At 35.2% G+C, this 26,690-nt stretch overlaps 4 protein-coding genes and 1 long non-coding RNA gene across 9 annotated transcripts in view; 2 read left to right on the forward strand and 3 right to left on the reverse strand.

Annotated features, from left to right (window-relative positions):
* Positions 1-2,925: 2,925 nt before the first annotated feature.
* Positions 2,926-4,180, reverse strand: LOC116424367 (thioredoxin domain-containing protein 12). The gene is made up of 2 exons (XM_031970665.2): positions 3,906-4,180; positions 2,926-3,178 (listed from the first exon to the last, which is right to left on the reverse strand). Exons 1-2 carry the CDS (start codon positions 4,178-4,180, stop codon positions 2,926-2,928), a joined length of 528 nt encoding a protein of 175 aa, XP_031826525.1.
* Positions 4,181-5,451: 1,271 nt separating this feature from the next.
* On the forward strand, positions 5,452-9,916 carry Mau2 (Mau2 sister chromatid cohesion factor). Its single transcript, XM_031970205.2, has 8 exons — positions 5,452-6,222; positions 6,485-6,664; positions 6,737-7,015; positions 7,082-7,328; positions 7,400-7,647; positions 7,724-7,929; positions 8,006-8,208; positions 8,299-9,916. The coding sequence occupies exons 1-8, from the start codon at positions 5,998-6,000 to the stop codon at positions 8,493-8,495; spliced, it is 1,785 nt and encodes a 594-aa protein (XP_031826065.1). The 5' UTR covers positions 5,452-5,997; the 3' UTR covers positions 8,496-9,916.
* A 533-nt stretch (positions 9,917-10,449) lies between these two features.
* Positions 10,450-11,872, reverse strand: LOC116424421 (NADH-quinone oxidoreductase subunit B 2). The gene is made up of 3 exons (XM_031970821.2): positions 11,704-11,872; positions 10,724-11,236; positions 10,450-10,656 (listed from the first exon to the last, which is right to left on the reverse strand). Exons 1-3 carry the CDS (start codon positions 11,726-11,728, stop codon positions 10,559-10,561), a joined length of 636 nt encoding a protein of 211 aa, XP_031826681.1. The 5' UTR covers positions 11,729-11,872; the 3' UTR covers positions 10,450-10,558.
* A 215-nt stretch (positions 11,873-12,087) lies between these two features.
* wwk (anoctamin 8 white walker) overlaps positions 12,088-26,690 on the reverse strand; it is a 51,412-nt gene continuing 36,809 nt past the window's right edge. The window contains exons 8-17 of one of the 5 annotated variants that reach the window (XM_031970818.2): positions 25,707-25,842; positions 24,107-24,162; positions 22,549-22,623; positions 20,348-20,659; positions 19,349-19,363; positions 17,900-18,097; positions 17,222-17,513; positions 16,009-16,296; positions 15,150-15,417; positions 12,088-14,897 (exon numbers count right to left, since the gene is read on the reverse strand). In XM_031970818.2, the coding sequence (XP_031826678.1) occupies positions 14,417-14,897; positions 15,150-15,417; positions 16,009-16,296; positions 17,222-17,513; positions 17,900-18,097; positions 19,349-19,363; positions 20,348-20,659; positions 22,549-22,623; positions 24,107-24,162; positions 25,707-25,842 (2,121 nt within the window). In that variant the 3' untranslated portion in view covers positions 12,088-14,416. Of the gene's footprint in view, positions 14,898-15,149; positions 15,418-16,008; positions 16,318-17,221; positions 17,514-17,899; positions 18,098-19,348; positions 19,364-20,347; positions 20,660-22,548; positions 22,624-24,106; positions 24,163-25,706; positions 25,843-26,690 lie in introns of all 5 variants that reach the window. The other 4 variants (XM_031970815.2, XM_031970819.2, XM_031970820.2 and 1 more) reach the window with 4 other exon arrangements.
* On the forward strand, positions 15,292-16,014 carry LOC116424422 (uncharacterized). Its single transcript, XR_004234451.2, has 3 exons — positions 15,292-15,433; positions 15,591-15,703; positions 15,781-16,014. It is a non-coding gene; the product is annotated as an uncharacterized LOC116424422 (long non-coding RNA).

A 26,690-nucleotide genomic window follows, 5' to 3' on the forward strand; every position in this document is an offset into this window, starting at 1 on the left:
TCACGTTTTTTTATTTTTTCCGTCCCGCTGCCCGTCCGCCTCGGGCTCGCTGTTCCCTGCGGTTTGGAGGCTCTAAAAAATGAGCCGGGACATTATTTTCACGAGGGTTCCCTCCACCCTCGACCCTTCCTCCGCCCTCCGACCTCCCCGACTTCGAGCCCGCCGCGGCCTCGAGTGACCGGTCCGGTTCAGCTGGTCGTCGTTTCCGCCGGCGCAGCTTGCAATGTGCCGCATCAGCGAGTGTGCAAAAATCGAGGGGAGCGTAAAAAATTCGGGGAGGGGGTTTGTCGCGGCCACGAGGAAAATCGGCGACCGTTTCGCGGAATGGGGACGGACCGGCTGTAGAGGGACGGAGGCGGGGTTACGGGGGCGACACGGGCGAAATGGAAGAGAGAAAAAGTTGCGGCAAGGTGTGAACGCGAGAGAAAGCCACCCCCTTTGGTCCTTCCGCCTAGGCGGAAGAGGAACGGGGACGGAGGAAAAAGATTATATATCTCGCCACCCACGTCCGTCCGTTCGCAGCACGCTCGTTCCCTGGCGGTGTGGATGTGGCCCCTGTGGATATATCGGAGAGCCCGGGAAGCCATTTTCAATTCAATCTGTTAAAAGCACGTCAAAAAGTCGTACGGTATTTCACCGGGCGCGGTAGATCGCGGCGAGGCCGCAGCCTTCGCGCGGCGACGACGGTGAATGGCATCACCTCCCTCCCCGTACGGGTCATGCAGCCGACGAAATATGCGCTCTTGCACTGCACCGAATTTACGTCGAAAACGACTGACGAGTCTTGGGGACGGGATTTGGTTACACGGAGGCGACTTTGATCGAGCAACCGTTTGTCTTGAACGAAGCGCGCTGTTGTTAACACTTACAGTAACCAACCAGTACGGAGACTTTCCACTTTTCGCTTAGCAACGCATTGCTACTTATTTTGTTGATTTTCATGTTATTATTTGGTGAGTCTTAAACTGAGGACACTTGCAATTCATTAAATATCTTTCTTGCTTTTATGAAACGTAATTTTGAATAAAATTTACCAAATAACTTCAATTAAAGTCAATGAAAAAAGGTTATAGTTGTAGTTTCTTTTTGGACGGTTGACTCAGTGTTAACACTTAATAGTCCGGTCGGATCAAAATATTTGTTTAAAAAACTCACGCAAACGAACCAGCTGGTATTAATAGAGATTTTTCGGAGCGGTTAGTGTCTTGGCCTTCTCGGATATCATAGATTTAACAAAAAATTGTATTTATTTGATATATCACTGAGAGAATTAATTTGTAATAATTAAAAAAATGGAAGTGTTAATAGATCCTGCGCTTTGTGACCTTACGATTGCACTTAGAACGATATGTTGAACCGATTGGGGGTTGGAATAGCGTACGACTGTTTGGAAAAGCCGAAGTGTACGCCAGGTGTGAAATTCGGTTGAAGAAACTCCTTTGGAGAAACTTGGAGCAATCTCTTTGAAATGCACTAAGTTTTTTCGTAGGTAAGATTCATTTTTTCAATTGACACGATGAAGTTTCCTTACTCTCCAACGTATCTATATAAATTATTATAGATATACATAATATTGTCTTAGCTAAGCTGCGAATAAATAATCAAATGCTACTATTAGATATAGTATGTAGATAATTCCTCTTTAAGTAGAAGAAGTTATTATGTTAACTGTACGCTTTCTGTTATTTAAAGTTACTATGCATGATATTCAGAAAACAAATAAAACTTTGTTGCGATATTGTTTTTCTCTTCGAAAGTTCGATAACTCGACCACCTTGCAGTTAGGATTTAAGATTTGATTATATTCTTGAGTTCTACCATCATCAAGGGAAATTCGTCTCTGGGGAAGAAGGAATGGAGACTGCTTGTTCGATACGTTGTCGTGTATCAAACAGTTATACTTGAAGGAGGTGAAATGGGCGTGGTTAGCAGCCCTAGGTGAGACAGTGTCGACCAATGAGGGAGCATCTCTCGATGTGGCAACAGTTGCAAACGCAAGCGCCGTCAGGGTTGCCTTTGCGAGTTGCGGATAGGTTGATGTGCATGGGTGTTTAATGTACGGGCGCAGACTCAAATGCCACGAACAGTGTTCAAACGGCTACGCCTGCCTCGAGCTTGCATTCAGATTGGTCACCAAATTAACCCATTCGCTGACAGAGCTCGCTACAGTTTGCCCAATCATTTTGTCGTTTAACCTGCTCGCTTTTCATTGGGGTTTACGATTATTGTGTAACTTTCCAATCATAATAAATTAAATGTATATAGATATAGGTTGTAACTATATATTATAAATGTTTAGATGTCTTTATTTTTTGCAGATTTTCGCAAATTTTGCTTTTTTATAATTTTATACACTTCCACGAATAGTTTTCTACTAACTATAGAAGATAAAAATATTTAGATGCTCCGATTGTAAATTACATTTAGTATAACAAATTTATAAATACTTTCAATGAATTTATTGTTATATCCATAACAATTATTGAAATAGCTGAATATCGTGATCAAAATTTAATATTACAGACGTATAATTTGAAGATTTTCATTTCATGTTTAATCAGATAGAAGCTTCAATAAAATTATTCATTGTCTGTTTAATTCTACACTTGGTAAATTAACTTGAACAATCTGTGTCTGTATCTACTATACTTACATTTATGTTCACTTGCTTGTTAATTTAAAACAAGTGTAAATTTTTCTTTGTGAAAAACAATAACTAACAACAAAAATTATTCGATGTATTCATAACTTATATGTTAAAAACAGGATATGAGGATTGGCAGTTAAAACATTAATCTTTATATAAAATTTGTCTTGCAGATAATTAATTATAAACGCATATTTACGATGTAGTAAAGTAAAAATATTGTCTTCATTATCAGTATACTAAGTATACTAAGTATACTGATACTTCAATTTTTGCATTCAAAGAACCATTGGCAAAGGTTCGTTATAATATTCTTTCAAAACGAACAACATCGTTTCTACAATTTCTGAGGGATTTTTGTAAAAATATTTGTTACTCTGGTCGGCATTCTGGTGTCTATTATATGCTTCCACGATCAAATTACCATCTGAATTGAAAAATAAAATTCTGGGAACGTATTTCCCATCAGGTTGAAACTTTTCCTTATTTAGAATTTTATTATTTTGCGCTTCCAATTTTATCATCACGAATCTGTGAAAGTAACGTAGCATTTGTTATTTAAAAAATAATTTCTTTCAAGCTGAATCAAGATGAATATTACATTCATTTTTTATTTACATCATCATTATTGATAGTGAAATTTTTGGAAACTTATAATATAAAAACATAAAATACTTGAAAGTTTGTAATTTATAAACAATTAATAAAAAATAAATTGTTCTTATTTTCTGCCATTGTTCTTGCTACTACTTTCTATTTGCACTTGTCTATTTATGTATAAAAACTAATAGGATTATATTGAAACATAATAATCCACTTTTCTCTTTTTTGTTATAAACAGTTAATATTGTAGTAATTTTAAATAATAATTTTAAACGTTCGATATATCTTTAAACTGTGACTGTTACTTTCATTATTAGTGATTTTTATTGTTGTTATTGGAACTCAAGGAATAAATATTTATAACTTGTTAATAATGGTTGTATATAAATGAATAAGAAAAACCAAAACAGTTACACAAACTCTTAAAAAGTTACAAATACTACAATAATATTTAGAAATTACGTTAAACATTTCTTAAATTCATTGTAAAAATAATATTATATCCTGTATGTACGTAGATATTATTATAAATAATATCATGTATAATGATCATACTGAACGTTACAAGACATTGGTTTGACCTCTAGCGGTATAAATTGTAATTTCTGTAGAGTATTTCTTTATCCATTAAATTCTGGGTTCTGGAAATACTTACCGATCGGTAAGATCCATCAGTCGCACTGATTTTGAAAATTTTTCTTTCAATTGATCACACGCGGGACAACCTAATTTGTATATAAGAAAAAATATTGGCTTCTTGATTAACTTAGCCTCACTAAAACCGTTGTCGAATGACTTCCACTTGAATAATTGCTCGAAGTTATGATCACAGTCTATTGCAGTTGAGAAAACATCTTCTGTTACTTCATTTACTAACTTTATAAGATTAAAGGAATTGAGGAATCTAAAGCATCGAATCAAATTTATCATCTTTTTTAGTGGTAGGAAATTATTATTCAGTATGACCAAACTAATCAACCGCAATCCGTTTGAATCACTAATCTTCTGTTATATGATATTTTGCGAATATTGCAATTGCATTAATTTCAAAATATTTTACAAGCGAAATTTTGGGACCCTTTTATTAAAACTATAACCGCGAAATGTCACGTCATAAAACATTCAAGTGTAATTTGTGCATACATTCAATACAGTGAGACATTTTTTACAATGTCGTTATTTCAGCACAGTAGATTGAAAAATACAGTGTAACGCTATCACGTAAATTGGATAGGCACGGTACGACGGTAACGCCGGGCGAAGATAGCTACAGTTGCGTTCCGCGGTCGAAGCTCATAAATTGAGAGGGCAATACGAATGGTTTAGCGAGAACATTATAGACACAGTATATTATCGTAAAACACTCAACGTGGACGGCCGAGTTGAGAGGAAGTTGGAAACCAGAGAATTATTATTTTCAACTAGAATTATCTTTGGTTCTCACTTCGGCAAATTCGATACATTGTAAGGGGCCATAAATTCTTTTTCAAAGGTTGAGACGTGTTACATTTGGTTCTCACTTCGGCAAATTCGATACATTGTAAAGGGCCATAAATTTTCTTCAAAAGGTTGACATGTGTTACATTCGGTCCTCACTTCGGCGAATTCGATACATTGTTATCTGTCGACGCATTCGCTTTTACGAGAACATTGTGTGTTTCTCTGGGTCCCGCGCTTTCTCTCAGCATATGCGCATGGAATCGTTCGCGCATTAACCAAATCTCCTCTGCCATTGGGCCAAGGAGACTCGAAAGGAGAAAACAGGACCAAGGAAGAGGGGATGCGTGCCGACACAAAGGAGATTTACAACGCAAAAATCAGAACGATTTCAAACCTTGAACGTTTAACTACTTATAAACTCAGAAATAAAACAGAAGTCAAAATTTCCACAACCAAAAGTATAAGGTTTATTTCACGCGCCACGAGCAGAGTACCTTAGTACTCCACGGGCACCTTACCCACGTAAAGTTCCCTAAATTTTCCCTAACCGCGAACGGCGTAACGCAACAACATCATATGCACAATCTATAGGCACAAATTTAAGTCTGTACCCCAAAGCCCTAGATAAAAATTGTCATAAACTGCAACGTCTGTACATATTTTAAGTTTGTGTTTCAATAGTTTGAATTCTAATTCCCATCACTTATAGCGCTGCTATGTAAAACCAGCCTAAGTTGATATGTCTGGGCGTGACACGAAAATTGTTAGGAGATCCTGTGATCCCCGAGGGAGTGTGACAAAATTTTACATTGCATGTTATATCTATCCTATATCTCATCTGTGGTTCAATATACCGGGTGGATTCTACCTTCCTGCAAATCAAAGAAACAATATTTCCCTAGATGGTTTCGTACTATCACGATACATAACGATTCTATCGAATACAGTTACCGTTATATATTAAAATCATCAAAATGAGTAATGTAGTCCATCTAGATTTATCTACATCAAATAATGTCAACGGTTTGTGTTCACTAACGAACAATTTTCATGTATATCTAAAAAATATAAAGCAATAATGTAGAAAATATCGTGTTACATATGTATGTAAACATTACGCAACATAGCGGTTTCCAGGGGAAACGTATTCAACAAGACACCGCGAAATTGTAAATCGTGTCGTGATCATAAGTTTGTTATTTAGAAAAGTGATATAGTTTTTGTTGCGTGTGGTGAGAAGATTTTTTGGTGAGAAGCGAATGACCGTGTATTATCACGGCTGGAAATTTTGCTCGTGAAATGTCAAAATGGCGTCTTCACAGGACGCTTGGTATCTGTCGTTATTAGGACTAGCAGAAAACTTTCGAACGTCTAGTCCACCAAATATTAAATCGTGTATACAGTGTTTGCAAGCGGTTTTCAATTTTAAGCCACCTCCTAGAGTTGAAGCACGTACTCATCTTCAGCTTGGCAACATCCTTCTTACGCATACCAAAAACATCGATTTGGCGCGATCTCATTTAGAACAAGCGGTCAGTTTCTATATTAAATATATTATAATTAATTATAAGTAGTGTTCTTAAATGTTTCTTTTCATTGTTGACATGTAGTTTGTTTAAATCTTTATATTTCTTTTTGTTGGGATTCTAACCTTTCTTTTTATTTTGGTACCATCGGTAACAACCTAGAGCAATTAAAATATAACTGATGTCATAGTGATTTTGCTAAAATAATAGATAATTATATCTTAATAAAAGTAATTCTAATATAGTAACAGTTTACATCAAATTTTAGTGGCGTTTAAGTCAAAATATAAATACTTTTGATGATGTGAAATTTGAAGCAGCAAGTGTAGTCGCAGAACTATATGAACAACAGCAACAACCAAACCTTAGTAAGCCGATATTAAGGAAAGCTATAGAACTTTCACAGCACAATGTGTATTGGCATTGTAGGCTTATTTTCCAACTTGCAGTAAGTTTATTTAGATACAAATAAATTTAATGGATAATTAAAAATGAATTGAACTTATATTATTTGTTTTAGCAAATACATGCATCGGAAAAAGATTTTGTTGCAGCTAGTAGTTTACTTGCTGTAGGTGTTGATTACTCTCATATTAGCAATGCGAGTTATACCAGAGTTCTGTTCTTATTGAGCAGATGCATGCTTTTATTAATAGACAAAAAATTTACTGAAGTTCATCCTCTTCTAAATTCAGCAGGCCATCATGTTGAAAATTGGCAAGGTAGCCCACACCAAAAAGAATACTTAAAAGTATATTTTTTGGTACTTCAAGTTTGTCATTACTTAATGGCCGGCCAGGTGAGGAAAGAATAGAATTTTTTTCTTTTAAGAATGTGACATGAATCTTGTTATTACTTTTAATAGGTAAAAAGTGTGAAGCCTTGTTTGAAACAATTACAACAGAGTATACAAACTATAATGTCTCCTAGTTGGCCAGCTGATGAAGTAGTTACAGGTTCAAACATTGGTGATATGTTTATATGGATGCCAAAAGATCATTTATATGTTTTGGTGTATTTAGTAACAGTTATGCATTCAATGCAAGCTGGTTACATGGATAAAGCTCAAAAATATACAGATAAAGCATTAACTCAAATTGAAAAACTTAAAAGTAAGCATAATTGTATTTTGTTGTTTAATCATAACTTCAGAGCAGACCTAATATTCATTTTTTTTTTACAGTTGTTGATAACAAACCTATATTATCCGTTTTTCAATTGATGTTGTTGGAGCATATAGTGATGTGTCGGCTTGTAATGGGAAATAAAAGCGTAGCTCTTGCAGAAATATCTCAAGCGTGTCAACTTTGTAGAAGGCAACCAAGGTTACTTCAGGGTCACAGACCACAATTACATGCTTTATTAGGATTATATGCAATGTCAATGAATTGTATGGAGGCTGCTGAAGCTCAGTTTACAGCTGCTCTTAGGGTAAGATAATAAATGTAAAAAGAAATGATCATATCAGTCGCTTATACAATAATTTATAATTTATTTTCCATGATAGACATCACAAGAAAGGGAACTCTGGACTTTCGCAAATTTAAATCTAGCAATCGTATATCTTAGAACTAAAAGAGATACTGAATTAGGTGCTTTGCTAGAACGAATAAATCCTGAATCTTTGCCATCTCATTCACATTCTTTAAGAGCAGCAGCGTATTATGTTCAAGGACTTCAAGCATTTTTTGGAGCTAGATACAACGAAGCAAAGTATAAACTTATTTATATGAAGTATTACAATGAATTATTTATTATAAATATCTAAATATATAAATGAAATTCTTAGGAGATATCTTCGAGAAACGTTAAAGATGGCCAATTCTGAAGATCTAAACAGACTTACTTCATGTAGTCTTGTACTTTTGGGTCACATATTCCTTTCTTTAGGAAATAGTAGAGAATCCATGAATATGGTCACACCTGCAATGCAATTAGCTTCTAAAATACCTGACGTTCATGTACAATTATGGGCCACTGCTATACTCAAAGGTATATACTTATTTTAATAGATATTTTGAAAAATATACATGTCCCCTTTTTCAGATTAAGAAACAAATTAATTGTAATATTTGTTTGCAGATCTTTATAGAATTTGTGGAGATCCAAATCGCGAAAGCGAAGCATACCAAATGCATTGTACTTTTTCACAAACGTTGTTGAAAGACCACTTTCAAAGTACGCAAATGGGCGAGCATTCTCTTATACAGTGGACTGATGGACCAGTGCCAGCCTTACCAAGCAATCCACCACCTTCCACGTCGCAAGCCATTCTTTAATATTCAAAATTTCTATACTTGACGAGCGTAATTTGAAATGTGTAATATATTTTGGCGAAGCACAAAAACGTGCTAGGTTTGTACAATTTTATTGTTGAATCACAGAAATGAACAATAATACAAAAATAGAGGTAACGATAGTATGATAGCAGAGGAAAGTTCGAGCTCTGCTAGATCAACAAAATTGACTATCGTACTGCAAAATAATTAAATAGAATCACAAATTGAGAATAATTACTTTGTTTATGATGGGTATTGATTAATATCCAGACTCGCTGTTTATTATTTAAATTTTTTCCGGTATCTATGAATCATAAACTTTTATTTACAGAGTTTTATAAAAATTCTATATTATACATAGATTTGTACAAACAATTTATTGTAGTTGTTTTTTATGTCACAGAGGATATGCAAAAGGTGAACATATGTATAGAACTTTGATATATTTTATTATTTTGTATATTGTAAATTATCGCGAACCTCTTCGTTTTCTTTTTCGTAATTGTATATCTGCAAATCAAGAGAAGCAAAAAAGTAGGAAAAGTGACAACACTGAAGCTGAGCGTGTCGGAACAGCACACGTTAAACAGAAATTAGGTATTTCTTTAACATAATTGTTACATCACCGCACAAAAACCATTCAAAGCCTTCAAAGCGTAAACTTAATTTATGCTGTAAAGATAGCTTTTGTTGTAACAAAGATTATGAGTATGTGTTATTTGTGCTTATATCGAAGGGCATATTTAAACGTACGCCGAATGTTAATTACGTGTGGGTAGAAAGACACAATGATTCTGATTGAATTTTATTTTTTTATATATCATTTGCTCTCTAAGAAAACAAATTTGCCCATATTCAATACAGCAATCATGAGATAAAGAAAAATGAAACGTAACATTAATATTTTATAATCATACGTTGACTTTATTCGCACATTTTAAAAGCTTTTGAGTTTTTATATTTTTTTAAGTTCATGTAGCATATTGACAAGTATGTCTGCATGATTGCTTCATTTAAATTTGTAATGTAATGTACATGAATGAAAATATGATACGCGTATCTGTATGTTTTAACAGAAGAAAAAAAAAAGAAAATATCGAATTAAATTAAAAATTCTCGAAAATTACAGAAAAGAAAAATTGTCAACACAGTAATGATTGTATTTCCAGTATAATATGCTCTTCAAAGACCAAAGTAGGAGTTTAAATTTGGGCTGTGGACATAATAGACATAAATGTTCATAAAATTGTACCCTCATAGGTACATGAACATAATGAAATAATAGGTACAATAGATTGCAAGATTTTTTTTTACAGAAGTATCGTACCTATCGTATGCGTGGTGCGTATCAGTTGATGTGTTTTTATTAAACAATGTATGTATGTAATGTATAATTAAAATAAACACAATCGTAAGTAGTATTAGATAGAGCAATATATAAAGAAAAAATAAAGGGGCCTTAATATGCGGTAAGCTAAATGGCAAAGATGTTTCGCCTAACTCTTTGCTTTGTTTAAATTAAGATATTGTACATATTTTAAATAGTGAAGATAATAAAGAATTAAAATAATGAAAACAATGTGACAAATACATGTCTGTAAAAATATTTCACTGTTTTCTTTTGTGTAATTATACATTGTCATAATCATAAGAGTTATATTGTTGGGACCAAAGTATTAAAAGATTTTTTTTTTAATTTTTTATTCAATATCCATATTTGGTTTCCTATAATTTAAGGTAACAAGGATGTCAATATAATTTAGGTACCTTAAGAATAGATATGATTTAACATGATTCAAGTTTACATTTCTATAAACGTATTTGAAAACTCTGAAATAAAATGAATGAATTTATACTTGTAGTTTTTCTGTTTGTGGTTTTGTTAAGTTTCACTGTTTTTTTGAAGTCTAAGTGAATTATAAATGCATAAAAATTTATAGTCTATTAATCACCATTTTCAGTTATTTAAAACAATTTATAATTACGTTAATTTATCTCAATTACATATTTTCATAATTACATTATTTATACATAAATTACTACAGTATCCAGATATATTTACATTATTTTCTGTACCACAGTTGGACTGTTTTCATATTTTTGACCTTCTTTTGTAATTGTAGTATGCCGTACATCAATGCTTCTGCCGTTGGGGGACATCCTAAATTATTATTACAAGTATAAATACAAATGAAATCTTAATGAATGTACAAATATTTATATATTACCTGGTACGTATATGTCCACAGGTATAATTCTATCACAGCCCCTGACAACAGAATAACTGTAATGGTAATAGCCCCCACCATTGGCACAACTTCCCATAGAAATAACCCATCGTGGTTCAGGCATTTGATCGTAGATTCTTCTCAATGCTGGCGCCATTTTATTTGTTAAAGTACCAGCAACAATGATAACATCAGACTGTCTTGGAGATGCTCTGAATACTACTCCATATCTGTCCATATCATATCTAGGTGCAGCAATGTGCATCATTTCAACTGCACAACAAGCCAAACCAAATGTCATGGGCCAGATCGAACCTTTACGTCCCCAATTTAAAAGATCATCCAATCTAGCCATTGCATATTCTCCTGTATTATCAGTTTTTTGAAAAGGGCTATAAGGCTTTCTTTTAGTTTTTTCTGGTAAACTGGCCATAGTCCTAATTTGAGATGCAAAACATCTTGACAAAGCTGTGTCAGTGCAAACCAGGGACAATAAGCCCTGATTTACAGCCGCTAAAAATGAATATGAAACTGTTAAGTACCAATAGAATATAAGAAGAAATATTTCATCAATATTTACTTTGCAATACTTCTTGATTCTTACTGAGTATGTTAAGTACATTTAATATTTATGTGAAGATTAATTACACAGAATCATTGTTTTTTTTTATCATACTACGTTTATTTTAATTCTATAGGTTATGAAACATTTTATACTGTAACTTAAAATAACGATTTGTGTCAACAATCAAAAAATATACTAATTTAGCGTATTGCACTTAACTCATCTTATGCAATACAAACTTGTATAGAGTTAGACATTAAGTAGGTACATGACGGAGAACGTACAAAATACATTTGTGTATATACGACAAACTCTGCCGAAACGAATGATAAATTGTTACATTTTATTTATTCATTATTATTCTCGTTCGATGAATGGAATTAAAACTTATTAAAATTTATAATAAAAAACTTACGCGTAAACATAACAGAACGCAGCATTTCTAATCCGACGAGACACTCACGTCACGGAGTTGTCTACTGTACTGTGATCTGCGCACCACTGCTTACGGTGATCATATTTACAATAATTCCCAGGATTACCTATACTTGACTTGTATTTTAAGAATAGTGCACTCGTGATACAATTAAAAGCACTATAATAGCGAGACTTTTATAAATAAATAGCCTGTTATATTAAACTATTTCTATCTTTATTTCAATATTATCTTTACTTAACTTTTGTTAAATACCTAGTGTTCTTCATCGATTTGAGCGCCACATTTGATTTTTGAACTTTGTTCTTTAAAATAATTTTAGAGGAACGAAATTTATTGAGGAAATGGAAAACAGAAAACATGTTTTTTATTCGTAGAATGTTTTTATTGGCTCAGTTCCTGTTTTATACAAAACATCTAACAAACATAGATGCATTCCGCTGACATTTTTAAAACCTCGCCTTACGAAAAGCGACTAAACTATCGACTTCGCGGATTCTAGTCTCGCGGTTCCCAAAGGGCACGCTACAGTATGATGCGAAATACTGGTTTTGCTTGAACAGTGCTCGAACGTCATCGCGGCGTCTAAATCCCTAGCTAGTCATGGTGGTGGTCGTTAAAAAGTAGAACGTAAGAAAGTGCCTCAGTAAACGACTAACGCTACTTCAGCTGCGGACGGGGACGTCAACTAGGCCATGAAACCAAATCTATATACGCGTGGCTCGTTAAACAATTCGCTATATACAAAAACGGTCCCTAAAACGTGTCACTTGTTAACAGAACCGTGTTCTTCTCTTTCTTCTTGATAATTTTTACCTGCCTCCTTTCTTCTTCCTTGATTACACAATGAAAGAAATGAAAAATTAATAAAAACGAAGTAACTGTAGTTTTATCAGTGTGCAGCATTCAGATCAAAATTGTACACGTCCGTGTAAACTGCGTGCATCTGTATATTATATATTTGTAGAGACTTCCAAAGAGATCTATTTAGCAAAAGTTCGTTAACCGATAAACATCTAGTTAACATTAAGTAACAACTTATACTTCAGCAACAATAACGGGATCTCTGTTATCGTCCCTGTCTCGTATCAGGTCGGTCTTCTGAGCTACTCCTCATTACGACACCAGCTGTTCATGTACTTTACAAACGTCGTAACAGTTGCGTTCTTCAACGGTCTTCAATTTGACGCGCATGCGCGACTTCCTTGTTATGTTAATGTGTCTTTTCTGTCTAACCTACTCTATTTTTCGATTCATTTATTTTGTCTTTTTTAACCCTTGTACTACCAATAGGGCATTTAACATAACTATGAGTCACAATTAATCCAACTAGAACGTTCCTTGGTTGATTTCATTGTGCTTTTTGTAGGTCATTTTTAGCGATCGCTACTCCTGTGGTAGTACACCGGTTAACCCTATAGCAGTTAGTTGTTCAATTTACCCTTTTAAAAATAAATACCTAAAAGAAATGTGCAGATAAAGAATAACAATGAATGTGAGACATAGAAAATATTATTAACATAGTAAATTAGCAGTTTAGTGGAAGTGAAATAAAAACATGCGGGTTATTAGGCATAACTGATAGTGTCCTAAACGGTCAATTCAATGGATTGTATAAAGCGGTCGATATTCTTTTTTCGTATTCTGTTCCATAAGTTCCAAGGAAGTCGGAAACAATCGATCGCATAGCACCGATGGCACGAATCTTCTCGCAGTTTACAGACTACGATGCCGAAGTATCAACTAATCTACCAAAATTGTGACCTTTAAAGATGATACGCTAAACTGGTTTCTATAGAACGTCGTCTAAAATTTTGTAACGTCTCAATTTACGTTTGTGCGCCGTTTCTTTGTTCTTTCTCGTCGATGTTCTCTTTTTCGCCGTATCGCCTTAAGAAATCCTTCGATTTCTGCCTTTTTAGTTTTTAACATCCTCATGGTATATCCGTGAGCGTTTCGGTGCGCGTGATTCGCTTACGCGAATGATACTCACTCCAAATGTCCATACAAATTTATAGAAAAAATGTTTCTTGAAACATCGAGTGTCAGAGATTCCATTATCCTTTTTTTTATGTTTTTCGCTGTTTTAAGTGGATAAGAATCCCAAAGAGAATCTATGAACTCCTAGCAAGTGAAATTTCGTGTAGAAACGATCTAGGATCGAATTGTGGCGCCACCTTATCGATTGAATAGCCTTTTAACCCTGTCGGTAAGTTATCCATAATTACAACGTTTTTATCAATCTCTGATATATTAGAAATTTCGAATAATTAAAATTTTCAGTTTTAGAGGTAGATGTAGACAGTTCGAAAATAAAGAACAGCATCAACACGTTAACAGTCGTACGATCAACAATGCGGATGACACAATTTCTAATTTAAAATTGTGTCATTTATGAATTGTTAAAGTTAACCAAGTTTCATGGAGTCCGGTAGAATTCAAGGACTAATTACAGAGACAAATCAAAGAATTGCTTGTAACATTTCGCATTCTACCTCCTGTGACAGGCAGAAGATAATTAATTCGTACGACTTCCTTCGTCTTCCAGATAATGTCGCGAGTTTTTTCAATCGTTCGGCAAAAATTCAAGATTCGATATCGCGATAGAGCAACATTCGTTCTGTAGCGAGTATCACTTGCGCAGACGAATGTTTCTACGTAGCGTGTGAAACGAAACTGAAAGGTCAAGCGGCTAATGGTTAAGTCTGCGTAGTTCCATGGCTGCGATGTCATCCACGGATATAAGCTTTTCTATGGGAATGCAGGAAAGTTCGCCACCGACGCAGGACTGCGGCTGTTGCCATCTGGCCTCCTTCTCGGCCTCCTTCGCCTTCAACTCCGCTTCCCTCGCTCTGCGTTCCTTCAGTTTCAACGAAAATATCGCGACAGATCTGGCCCTCTTCATCAGGCTCTGTTTCACCCTGGTCTTCTTCGCTTCGCGATCCTCCTTGTTCGGCTTCTCGTCCTCTTGGCTGGTTTTGCTCGAGTCTGACCGACCACTCGAGTCTTTATCCCTCTCTGAATAGTGGGACGTTTGCTGTTTGTGTTCGTGGCTCTCGCGTTGATGATGTTGATGGTGCTGTTGCTTTTCAACCTTCTCTCGTTCCCTTTCTCTGTCCGGGGAGAAACGGAACTTCTGGTTCCTGTGAGTCATTGTCCACGGTGGGGCAGACCTATAAAAGAAGGAATTACATTTGTTAGATTTAGAAATGAATTTGCTGTCTTAATAATTAAGCGTTTATCATTCAGTTTAGAAGATAGATTCTGTCGTGACAATACTAGTTGTGCAGTACATTTTAATGACATAACTGTCAAGTAAAGTAAATTGACTTTGATTACGAAATGAGTAGATTATCTTTTCAGAGGAATACTTGAAGACTGCAATAGGTTCTGGAATAGAAGATTGAAGAAATATAGACAGAGACCTGAGGAGGTCGCTGTCTGATGATGAAGCAAGTTCTTTGGAGACTATGCAGTCGGTGGACCGATGAAGATGCTGTAGCTTGTCTGTCCTTCCGTTGACGCTACCAGCTCCACTGATTTCAGAATCACTGGACTTTCTGCCTCCGGGTTCGAGACCTAATCTTCTGACCCAGTCCACGCCACCGTGAGGTCCGATAGTCAAATGGTGGCTATAGTTTTCACCACCTGACGCTTCTTGTTCGTTAGGTAGCCACTCTCTTGAACGCCTTCCTGCGAGCGCACGAAGGTGAAAAGCATGATTTTTGCACGTCCCTATTATAACTTTTGCAACTATATTTCAAATAATATTATCATTATGCTGCTCTTGGCAAGATAGTATTCAATCGAATTAAACATTGTTATATGATCTCACGAAATCGCTATATTGAATAATTCTTACCTAGAGTAATACTACCCCTGGCAAAAAGGGTTCATCAAACAAACTAAACGTTTGTTATCAATATTTCTTATATTATGGGTCCAGGAAAGTCAATAGTAATAGTAACACAACAATAAGGTACTAAAAAATGTTTCTTAAAAAATATAAAATAAGAAAATCGAATGTTAATTCAAGGATATTTTCAATCGTTTCAGACGTTGAACATATTGCCTATTTGAAAAAGGTATTAAACAGATTTCAACAGTTAGCCACTCCACGTCGAAGATCATCAATCTTTTCATTCCGTCTCTTTAACGAAAGCACACTGTTTCCCACTGTCCACGTGAACTCTCCGCCAAGGGTAGTAAAAGCTGCGTTCACGAAGAATCAGACACTGAGCAAGACATATAAAGGCGAAAAGGAAGAAAGGGACATAGTCGAACCTCGTTCTCCGCCAGGAATGGAGCACCTAGGTGAATTGTGAAGGTCGCGAATGCTGCCCATGTTAATTTCAGTCAGGAAAGGTGTACCTATATCGCTGCCGGTTGCGCTGCCTGGTGTCTGGGCAGCGGACGGTGTTTCCGAGATTCTTGGCACGGATGCGGCGCTGGGTGTCGGCGGGCTGCTCGGCGTCTGAGTGGTCGATGCCAGGGTCGGCGTGTCTGGGAGACTGGGCGAGGTCGCATCTCCGGTGCGATCGGAAAGCAGTTGTTCTTCGCTCTCTCCGTCTGCTGGACTCACCACGAATCTCCCTGAGTTCGAGCGAAATTAATAGACGGTAGGAGAGAGGACGAGAGATGAGTGGGCGGACTTCATGGTGCACCCGATCAAAGGAGGACGAGGATGGATTCGCCGATGGATACTGAACCTCGATGTCCTTATACTGTTTTAGACTTGTGATTTATTTTCTGGGGTTCAATGTTAACGATTTGCCAATTTCTGTACCAACGAAGAATTTAATGTGCAAAATTTAAAGGAACCACTGTTCAAATATTAACACTTTTTGCTTATGTTTTGCAATATTGAATACTTGATCCTTGCTTTGGAAGAATGAAGTTTGAACTCTCTTGTGTAAAATGATTCTATAATCCTTTCTCGAAATTTATTTTAATATCCTTTTAAAAAATTACATTTTTTTGTAACCTTCAACGAAACTTAAACATAAGAAATTCTCCAAGGATCACTTACTGGGTATTGTAGGTTAAAGTTCAAAGAAAAGAAAGGAAGAATTCAAGGAATCTTAAAACTAATGATACTAGATCGACTGAGGAAATTTTAACACTAGGTTTATGGACGTTCATTCCACGGTTTATTCTATTGTAGCTAGAAAAATTGATGTTAATTTATTTAGATCTTGGAAATTAGGGATTTAAGAATAGACTTTTAGACGTAAAAGTTTATGAAGTAATGTTTATAAAAGAATTTACGGATTCACAAAGAAAATATAGTACTGTTTACATTTCAACGTTTAAAAATTATTGATATAAGTTGACATTATTGAGGATGGTAAAACGTGCAATTCGGTTCAATATCGATCGGGTATTGGGTCAGGTTTTTCCTGTTATCGGATAAATAGGTTGACGAAGGTTAACGAAGAACAATTAAGAGAAAAGAATTAATTGGATTACAAAGTGAGTAACATCGTAAATTGCTTACCTATTACTGTTGCGGGTTGCTGTTCTGGTGACGGAGTTGAAGACAATCGTCTAACGGCTTCCCTTCTCAGGAATTCCACCTTGGCCATTTCAGTGGCCACCCAGTGTGGTATATCGGGTATCGCGCAGATTATGATGAATCGTATCGCCAGCATGATATGTTCCAGAGCGACGATCAACAGTATCGTCTGCGTGGCAGACATCTCTGGGAACATTCGTTGCACCTGACCGCTCAATCCGATCAACGCGCAGTTCACCAATATGGCGACCAGTCCCATAGCTTCCATTGCATTCTAACAAATGAAATGGTTCAAAATAAACTATTAAAAACGTGAAACTTTTTTGAATCTTAAAGAATAGAATTTAGGGAAAAGATATTTTAAATTCCATTTAGTATAATGAATAGTATTCTTTTATCAATTTGAAGTATGAAATAAAATATTTCTACTTTATATTTCAAACATTTCTCAGCAATGAAAGCGCATCAAGCAATGAAATGGTATTAGAACGTTAGAAACTTAAGTTGTATTTATAACAGATTAAATGTAAATGCTCCGAATTAAGTTTTATGTTCAATAAAATTGGCTATTTACTATTTACTGGTTGACTTTATTGATTATTATGCTTTATCGAGTGTTGTACGTGAGTTATATTGAAAATAAAAATAAGATTTACTTACTTGCCAAGTACCAATGTTAGAGACCCTTCGTCCAAAAGGCCGCTGGAGAACGAAACAAAGCTTGAAAGCGTCCCCCCGAAGCTGGAGGAGGTTTCCAAGTAACGCCGCCATGGCGGCCAATGGGAACGCAGAAGAGAATAAGCAGACGTAACCGAGTTGCGACAACATTTCCAAATGCTCCGAGAATGCTCCATCGTACTGTAAAATAGAAAAGAACAAATTTCGTGTAAATTCTCTCGGAATTGTCTTAAAATATTATTATAAATTATTGATCCTCGAGAAAGATTGATGTGATTAATTATTTGTCGAGTTAACACTAGAAATACCGCGACGTCAAGGTAACTATCATATATTTTCTCATATAAACTATAAAAATATGTTCGCGGAGGATTCGATTTATTTTTATGGTACTATCCGTATAAATAAACTTATTTATTTTATAGCATATCATCAAAACTTTATTTCTACCCATCTGGTAGTTCTAGTGTTCAACAGTTGTGAATTTGTTGCTGGCTTATTATTTCCAGGAACGAAGGAATGTTTCATTGTTCATGGAGTAGTTTTTTTGTAATTGATCGTAAAAGTGGACAATAAAACAGCAACGACGTCGAAACCGTAAATATTGAGATTCGTTCTGTGAAACATCGTCCATCATGTGTAATGTATAGTGTATCTAGCGTTGGTGGTGCAAGGGTCACTATGCTCGTCAAACAAAACAGAAAAAGCTAGCGTTTGATATGGAATCAGCGTGAAAAGCTGTGAATAATGTGTTCAACCCTTTCAGTTGTTCCATTCTTGTTCTTTTGTTGAAGAAGTTTATCATTAACGAATCATATTTCGGCGTTAAAAAGTTGCCAAGACTAAATTGCAAATCTTAGCAAATTCTAAGGAATTGGAACTAGTAAATGGAATTTCTTCGTAAATGGTTTTAGTAAATGAACAAATAAAGTAAGACAATATTACACTGTATTACATTTTTCACGTAATAATTTTGTTTGAATTTAATTATGCAGTAAGAGTATGAAGTTTCACAGCTGAGAAATGGAAGTATGAAGAACATTAATTATCATTTAATACTCCAAATATCAAAAACATTCAAATAATTTGAAGGATTTTGGGAACCTGTACTTAACCTCTTGTCCTATAATTTTGTTCGCTGCTGCATTAAATGAAGTTATTTCATCCGTAATAAAAAAAATAGTATCCTATTCTATCTTAAAAACAGACGAATAACATATTAATATTCACTAGTTTCTATTTAAAATTTTCGCGTAACAAGTTTGAGTCGATATTATAAGCCAAGGTGTTAATAGAACAGGTTTAAAATAATTTATGTAAATTCTGTCAGGTCCACCATGTGCTGAACATTATGGCATCGGTCCTGATTGATTAACGAGTCGGCAATTGAAAGGGTTAAATAATGAATGATAGGTTGAGTGGTGACATTACCTTTTTGGTGGATAACTGCGCATCGTCGACGGAATCGGTGGAAAACGGGAAAACAAATCATTAAAATTCTGCAAAAAGAACCGATCAGACAGCACAGGGACAACATTTATGTTAGCTGCATCGTTCATCGCTCTCTTCGACGTGCGGGTGTGTAAATAACAGTGGGAACGGGTACGCAAAGGTCGCGTCAGGGTCTCGAACGAAACAAAAGAAAAATACCGTGTACCAAAAGCCAAGGATCATTAATTAAAGACATAATGAAAAGGGTGACGATCAATAATGTGACAATGTTTGAACGTTACAGCGTTAGCAATCTCTATGAAAATTTCAATAGACTCAAAAGAAGTATCATTAATTTGAAATTCAGTTTTGAAAAGCTTTGAAATCATATAGAAATTTCTATTAGATCGGCGGAAAATGAGTGGACGTTTAAATACATTAAAATTCCTATGGCAAAAACTAAATTTTCTAGAAACAAAATAATGTTTAACAGATTATATTATCATTAATACATTCAGAGTATACCAAATTATAATCACACATGAACAGAAACATATTCAATTGTTGTATAACAAACGTTAATACTACCTAAGGATTAAATGCACTAATTCCCCATTATCAGACTGCAGATGTTTCTGTACTCGACAGTTTTCAAGCTACACAACATTAAATTTCAGAAAGAATTACATAAAGTGTATCACCATCGACACAATAAAATCCTTTGTGCAAGAAACACATTTCTATCTATAATTTCTATAAATTATCAGACAAAACTGCGAGGATGCATAAACGTCTGCAGTACATTATGTATTTTTTGATCGAAATTCTCCACCAGAATAAAAATCCGCTCACCTTCTCGCCAACCACAGCGAGTAATCAACTATCTCGCACGAAATTTTCATTTGTGCCATCTAAAATTTCGCGAACGCCGCTAAGTTCTGCGCGCGTGGTCGCAACGTGCGTGAGAAATAAAAGAAATTAGCTAAATCTAGACCAAACCTTGAACGTAATGTCACTAAGTAGAGAATTATTGGGATGCCCTACTCTGTAGAGGGAACTTTCCAGCTCAGCCTGGCTGACGTTTCTCGGTTGTTTGCTCTTCCCGCTGTCGGACCGTTCGCTCTTTTCATCATTGTCTTTCCCATTTTCATCGGTTTCCTCACCGGGCGGCGGCCTCGCCTCGCTCGGGCTTAGCGCGCCGAACAGCTCGAAGCTTAGACGAGCGAGTCGCAGTTGCTCGATCAGATACGGGACCGCTGACTCCTTCAGGTTCCCGATCATTTGACGGGCTATCAACAGAGCGGCCAGTTGCTGAAATAACAAGCCTCCGTGTTAATAGGATTCCAAATCCTTCAGAAAGAACAGTTATTCTTTCCGTTGCAGTTCTCTAGACACTTTTGTTTTTCTTGCGAATTGATCGCTTGAATGCTGAAAATTGTTGAAATAAGAGTTTTGTGGTTGTTTAAAAATTGTCGGTTTCAAACTTGATGTTATTATGTCTTTTATAGTAATATGTACCACTTCTATTAATGATATTATTAAAATATATTATTATTACAATTTCGTTATTTCGAAATCTTGCGTTACTATAAAATAACGCTTTGTTGAAAACGTTTTTAAGGGAAAGAATAAAATAGTAATTCGTCGTGATAAGGTCCAATAAGTTTGCAAATTCAATACATTCTATTAATTATATTTTAATAATATTATAATTTTAATAATATGATTTATAGGAAAAAAGAATATATAATTTATAGAATCTGTTAAATTTGAAAACATACTAGATCTTATTACGATGAATTACTATTTCATTCGTTCTCTTCAAAATGTTTTGAACGAAGCATTCCTTGCTATTATTGCAAGATTTCGAAATAGCGAAATTGGTTTAAATAAAAAATCGAAGAATACTCGAAAAATAAATTTAAAAGATTCAGATAAACAATGATAAACATATATAAAGGAAAAATATTGAAGATAAAAATTCAGTCGAAATGTGCCAAATTAAATAACACGATTCTTTCATTATACGGAGGATTGTTAAGGTGGCGGCATTTCCTGCTTACCGAAGCAATTGCAATTCCGACGATTGTGTAGCCTTTAACTGTGGGGAAGGTTACGTAAGCAACAGCTCCAGTTTAGTAAAGCTTCTTCAGGCAATAACGGTAATGATAGTCGTGCGCAATAAAATCCAGGCGTACTAACGGTTGAACCTACGTAACGGCACATTTCGATTTGAAATGGTCAACATTCAAACGCTTAATTCGCAGAAATTGTTATTTTATCATTGAGTTTTATTTCGCTTACGAAATTTTTTCCGTGACGCGGTATACTTTTATCTTTACATCTCTTAACCCTGCTCGCGTAAAAGTATAAAAAGTTTGATCTGTGTAGGGAGGCCATTTTGGAACACGTATTCACCGCAGCACGCTCGTTATTATTTCACAGTAGTTGTTTCGTGAATGTGGGGAACAGATTACATTGGATATATATGTATATATATATATTTAAGAACGCTATTCGTAGGACTAGCTACTAAAAACAATAGAGGCAGATAAATAAGAGTTCTCAAATATACAAAATTCACAAACAGTTGATCTATCGAGTAGTAAATTCTAATATCGACAAACGTGTGTCTACAGTCGTTCTAAAGGGGTTGACGTGACTTTCCTAAATAAAATTGGAGAGTCAGTGTTTTGGTCTGTTAAAGAATATTAATTTTGCATCTATTTATATTAATTAATAATTATTCATTTAATAATTCTTTATTAAACTGCAGAAATTTATACAAATATAATATTTTCATAGTTTGTTATAAACTAAAAAGAAACTATAAAATTCGTTCAAAGCTCGTATTTTATTTCAATAATTTTTGTAATACTATAAATATACGAAGTTCCGCAGTTAAATCTTAATATTTTCCAAATACCAATCTAGTAGACATTTTTGTGATAAAATAAACTGTATCCATAATTTAATATTTCAGGCAGAAGATTTTATGAAATTTTCTTAGATTTTATTAAAAGAAATTCCAATAAGACAGAGCTCTTACTTAATTGATTTTTTAATCTCGCGTTTTAGCGAGATTAAACATGCGCCGTGTTTCTCGTTGTAATCGTGCAGCATCAACCCCCAAAAGAAGACGCTCCGGAAAATATGTATAATAGAAGAACGGGAAGAAATGGGAATAAAGGAACCCTTACCTCTTTTAGTCTCTCTTGATCTTGTAGGTAGAAGGCGATGTAAAATAGCGATAGGAAGGAGTTTACAAACTGAAACTGAAATACATAGTTCTCTTCTGTATACTCTCTATTTGTCATAGTGGATTTTAACACACATACACGGCTAAAAACGGGCGCGAGCAAGAAGACACGGAAACACAAGCGAGAACACGGATAACGTTTTCTACTACGTAAGTAAGTACATAAACAACGTTGAGATCGACAAAAAGCGCAAGCAGAAAAGTATCTGCTGAGAAAGAGAAAAATAGAATTTTCCATGCGGCGACAGAGACAGCCAGAGCAAGTCAATTTCACTTGAAAATTCAAACGGAAAAAGCGTCCGGGCTCTAAATTTTTAATATTCACACTTATACAGGGTCCACCTCTAAATGCACGACCGATTAAAATTCATTATTCTCTCAAGGTTCCCGTGATTTTCGTCGCGAGAGAAAAGCGTATCATTTGTTCGTCGTCAGGCGACGGAATGAACCGATATTTTATGAAGTACGGATTGCGACGACGCTGACGATGGAAAATTCACGTGGGCTTTGAATTCGTTTCGAAATAAATCAAATTTCTGGTATTTTCTTTGCGAAGAATATGTGCTGAATCGAATAATATTCTGAATCGACTGAAATAGAATAAACAAACATCGAATTTGTTTGAGATTTAGAAATAATAAAGATAAAGAATGTAAAGGCACCAGTAATTGAACAGGTATCAGCAGTTGACTATTTTTTAAGAAAACATAAAGAATAAGGTTTTTAAAAGTAATAATCTTTCGATAAAGGCGCAATTTTCAACGTGGAATCAACTTCTTTTCATTTGTATTTGTCCTTTTATTTGTAATTTGTCATAATCGTTGCAAATAAACGATATTAAAGTAATTACCTTTAGCGTTTTTGGTTTTACTATAAGTGGTCAACTGCTAACATATGGTCAATTACTAGTTTCTTTGTTTTCAAGGATGGTCAATTTTAGACGTAATTATTAAATTTTCAAAAATAATATAACTATTTCAAAGAAGTTCGCCTTGTTACACGACATAAGGAATTCAAACAGCATTTTCACGCATAGGGTCTTTCCATTTAATAAAGGAACAAGTATTTATTCTTATTCACACAGGAAATTTGTCTTAACTGGTCAACTATTGGTGCTTATACCTTAATCGAAATTCAGATAAATAAAGGAAATGAAACCTACGTGCACAAGAAATAAACGTTATTCCACTCTTTCCATTGGATCTCAATAGAACAATCAGTTCACATCGTCATCAACGTCGCAGTTTGTACGTAAAATGCATATTTCCTTTGCGTACAACGACGACGAGAGAAGTGCTAGACGGATTATCTAAGAGTAACAATGTTCGAACGCATGCAGTGTAAAGAATTCCGGAAGTTCCATTGGTCGGATGAACAAGCAAATTTGAGAACGCGTGGCTATAGTCGGTTAGAGGAGGACACGTGAACACGGTTAGCGCAGTAACGCACACACATACAGACAAATCTAGTCGTGGTAAATGGAGTGTTCATCTTATTACCAGTGCCACTTTGTAGATCAGATGATTCTCGTACTCGGTGTCTAGCCGATAGTTTTCTGCGTCCAACACACAAAAATCACAAATACTATCTACTGTAACATGACCACTCTCCAGTATGTAAAAGAAAAGTGAACAAAAGGTGGGGAGGAGGAATGGAGGATGTCAGAGGAAACGAAACCAGTGTGAAGAGAGAGAGGAGAAGAGAAGAAAACGACGAAGTAGAAAGTAGTGGGTGTGAAGAGACACATAAGAGGTTCTAGAATGACTCTCGCTGGTAGATAGGTATTCTTGAATGCGTTCAGAACGGCAGCGAAGTTTCAACTCCATTTACTCTTATCGCCGCAGAACGCTTCCTTGATTAATACTAGAACTACCAGGCGGGTCAAAATGAACCGTTCTTCATTTCTTTTTTTTCAAATATTGAGACAATAATAAAGTATTCTCTGAGAAATTATTGGTGAAATTGTTTTCGTAATACGCAAACTAAATTATGTCAGTTGAAATCTTAGTAGATGCACTTTTAGGGTTTCTGTAAAAAAATTAGAGAAAAGGAATTCGATTGCACGGTAGTTTTAGTGTTAAAACATTTTCGCGATGTTTAATCGTATAACGATACATTTTTGGAGTGATTTTTTCATTTATTTAATTATCGGACACCCAAATTCCAATTTACTTATACACAACTTATGTGTTATGATTTATCTCGTTGAACATTTTATTTTAGTAACCTAACACTACGTCCAGCCGTTCTGAACGTGTTCATCCTTTCAAGACTAACATAGAAATATGTTTCAATTTAACTTTTCCAAGAACTGGAGCGATTCTAACTTCGTCGTATGACCAATGGAAAGGAGTTAAATCCTTAACCTCTTGTTCTGTGAGACCTTTCACAATTGTGTTTGGTAGAACTACTTTACCGTGGATAATTTAGTCGAAAAAGAAAAGTATTATTTTGTGTCTACGTTTACTCTAAAGGTTAAAGATTGAGAAATTGAAAGTAAACAAGTAATATTTTATTTACATGAAAAATAAATAATGTTTAGATTAGTCAGAATCGGTTGAAAATTTTCATCGCCCCGATATTACAGGAAAAGGGGTTAACTGAAGATCTCTCCTAAAATTGCAATAAATATATTTCAAATAGCTTTCATGTATCGTATTCTCAGATAAATATGAACAAATAATTATTCCATGGTTCGTTACAGAAAAAGATCTGTCTTGAAAGGTTCCGTTTAGAGGGAAGGGAGCACAAAGAGACATCCGCCTGATCGGCAAGAACCGTTCAATCGGTCGTATAGGTTGATCGGGTACGAGTATATAGTTCGGATAGTTACTTTCTAGAAGAAGCTAAGCTGTGAAAAGAGATTCGAAAAGAGTATATACGCTAGGCTCTTGGAAAACTAGACGTGCACAGTGTCTTAGGTGATTGTAGAAATAAAGTCGATGCGGGGGAGCTCGAAAAAAAAGATGTATATATATATATATACCGTTCGATATGTCACGATTACGCACGGGGACAGATCGGTGTCGAGGGTGAGTGAATAAAAAGACTATTTATGGGGGACTGGCGGTATGGTGTTCATCCGTTTCCTATACGTACCCATGTCGTTCAACCAAACGGCGACCTTAAAGTAAGCCACATCCATTAACGCGATCACCACGGCGAGCAAAACTTTTGGCACGTAGCTCAACCAGAACCCGTATCCCCCGGCTTCCAGGCGAGCGTCCCACCAATCCTGAAAGCATTGGCGGAAAATTAATATTTTTACATTACCTCTCTACAAGCGCGACATTCGGGTCCAGCGAGGTGACTATAACGAGGCAGTGATCGCGATCCTGTACTGGTCTCATTGATTGATGGCTGGATTCTTTCCACTTCTTTTATTTCTTTGCTTTATCATATCATACTATGGCAGGGTTAGTCATTATTACAAGCTAAATTTAGAAATTATAAAGACACAGGGTTTCTTCTACCAGGTAATTGCGTTTAACGAGTACACACTTCATTTTTTAAATTCTAATTCCAGAAAAAAGAAACTAAATTCCACAGTTAACAGGTTAATAAGTTAATAAATTATTTAAAATAAGTAATAATGCAAATTTTTTTAATAAATGGGTCAGTTATTTTCAGATTACAAGGACATATTCTTTTTGGTAAATTAATAAATTATTTTGTGATCATAAGGTCACAAAATTATTAAATAGATTAGTGGATTAATAAATTGTTATAAAATTACAAGACACACACATTTTTTCTGAAATTCACGGAATAGTATAGTGTACCACGTTTGCAATAATTTCTGTTTAAAACAAATCAACATTTTCAACAGGAGATAATTAATCAATTTTTAAACTATGGATAAAAATTCGTTGCAAGCGTAGATCAACAACTTGCCAGATTACTTGAATTTATATGAAGTACTGTAACGGTATATCATACATACATGTACTGTTCGATAAAATGAAATAGTGAGACTGCATGACAAAATAATAAATCGATACATCTTTTCGCGTAGGATTCTGCACGGTGCTCTCGAGAGTTCTTCGGTAGCTGAAACTCGATGCATCATTCAACGTCATCATG

The sequence above is a fragment of the Nomia melanderi genome, chromosome 7 (assembly GCF_051020985.1).
Source record: "Nomia melanderi isolate GNS246 chromosome 7, iyNomMela1, whole genome shotgun sequence".
NCBI classification, from domain to species: Eukaryota; Metazoa; Arthropoda; class Insecta; order Hymenoptera; family Halictidae; genus Nomia; species Nomia melanderi.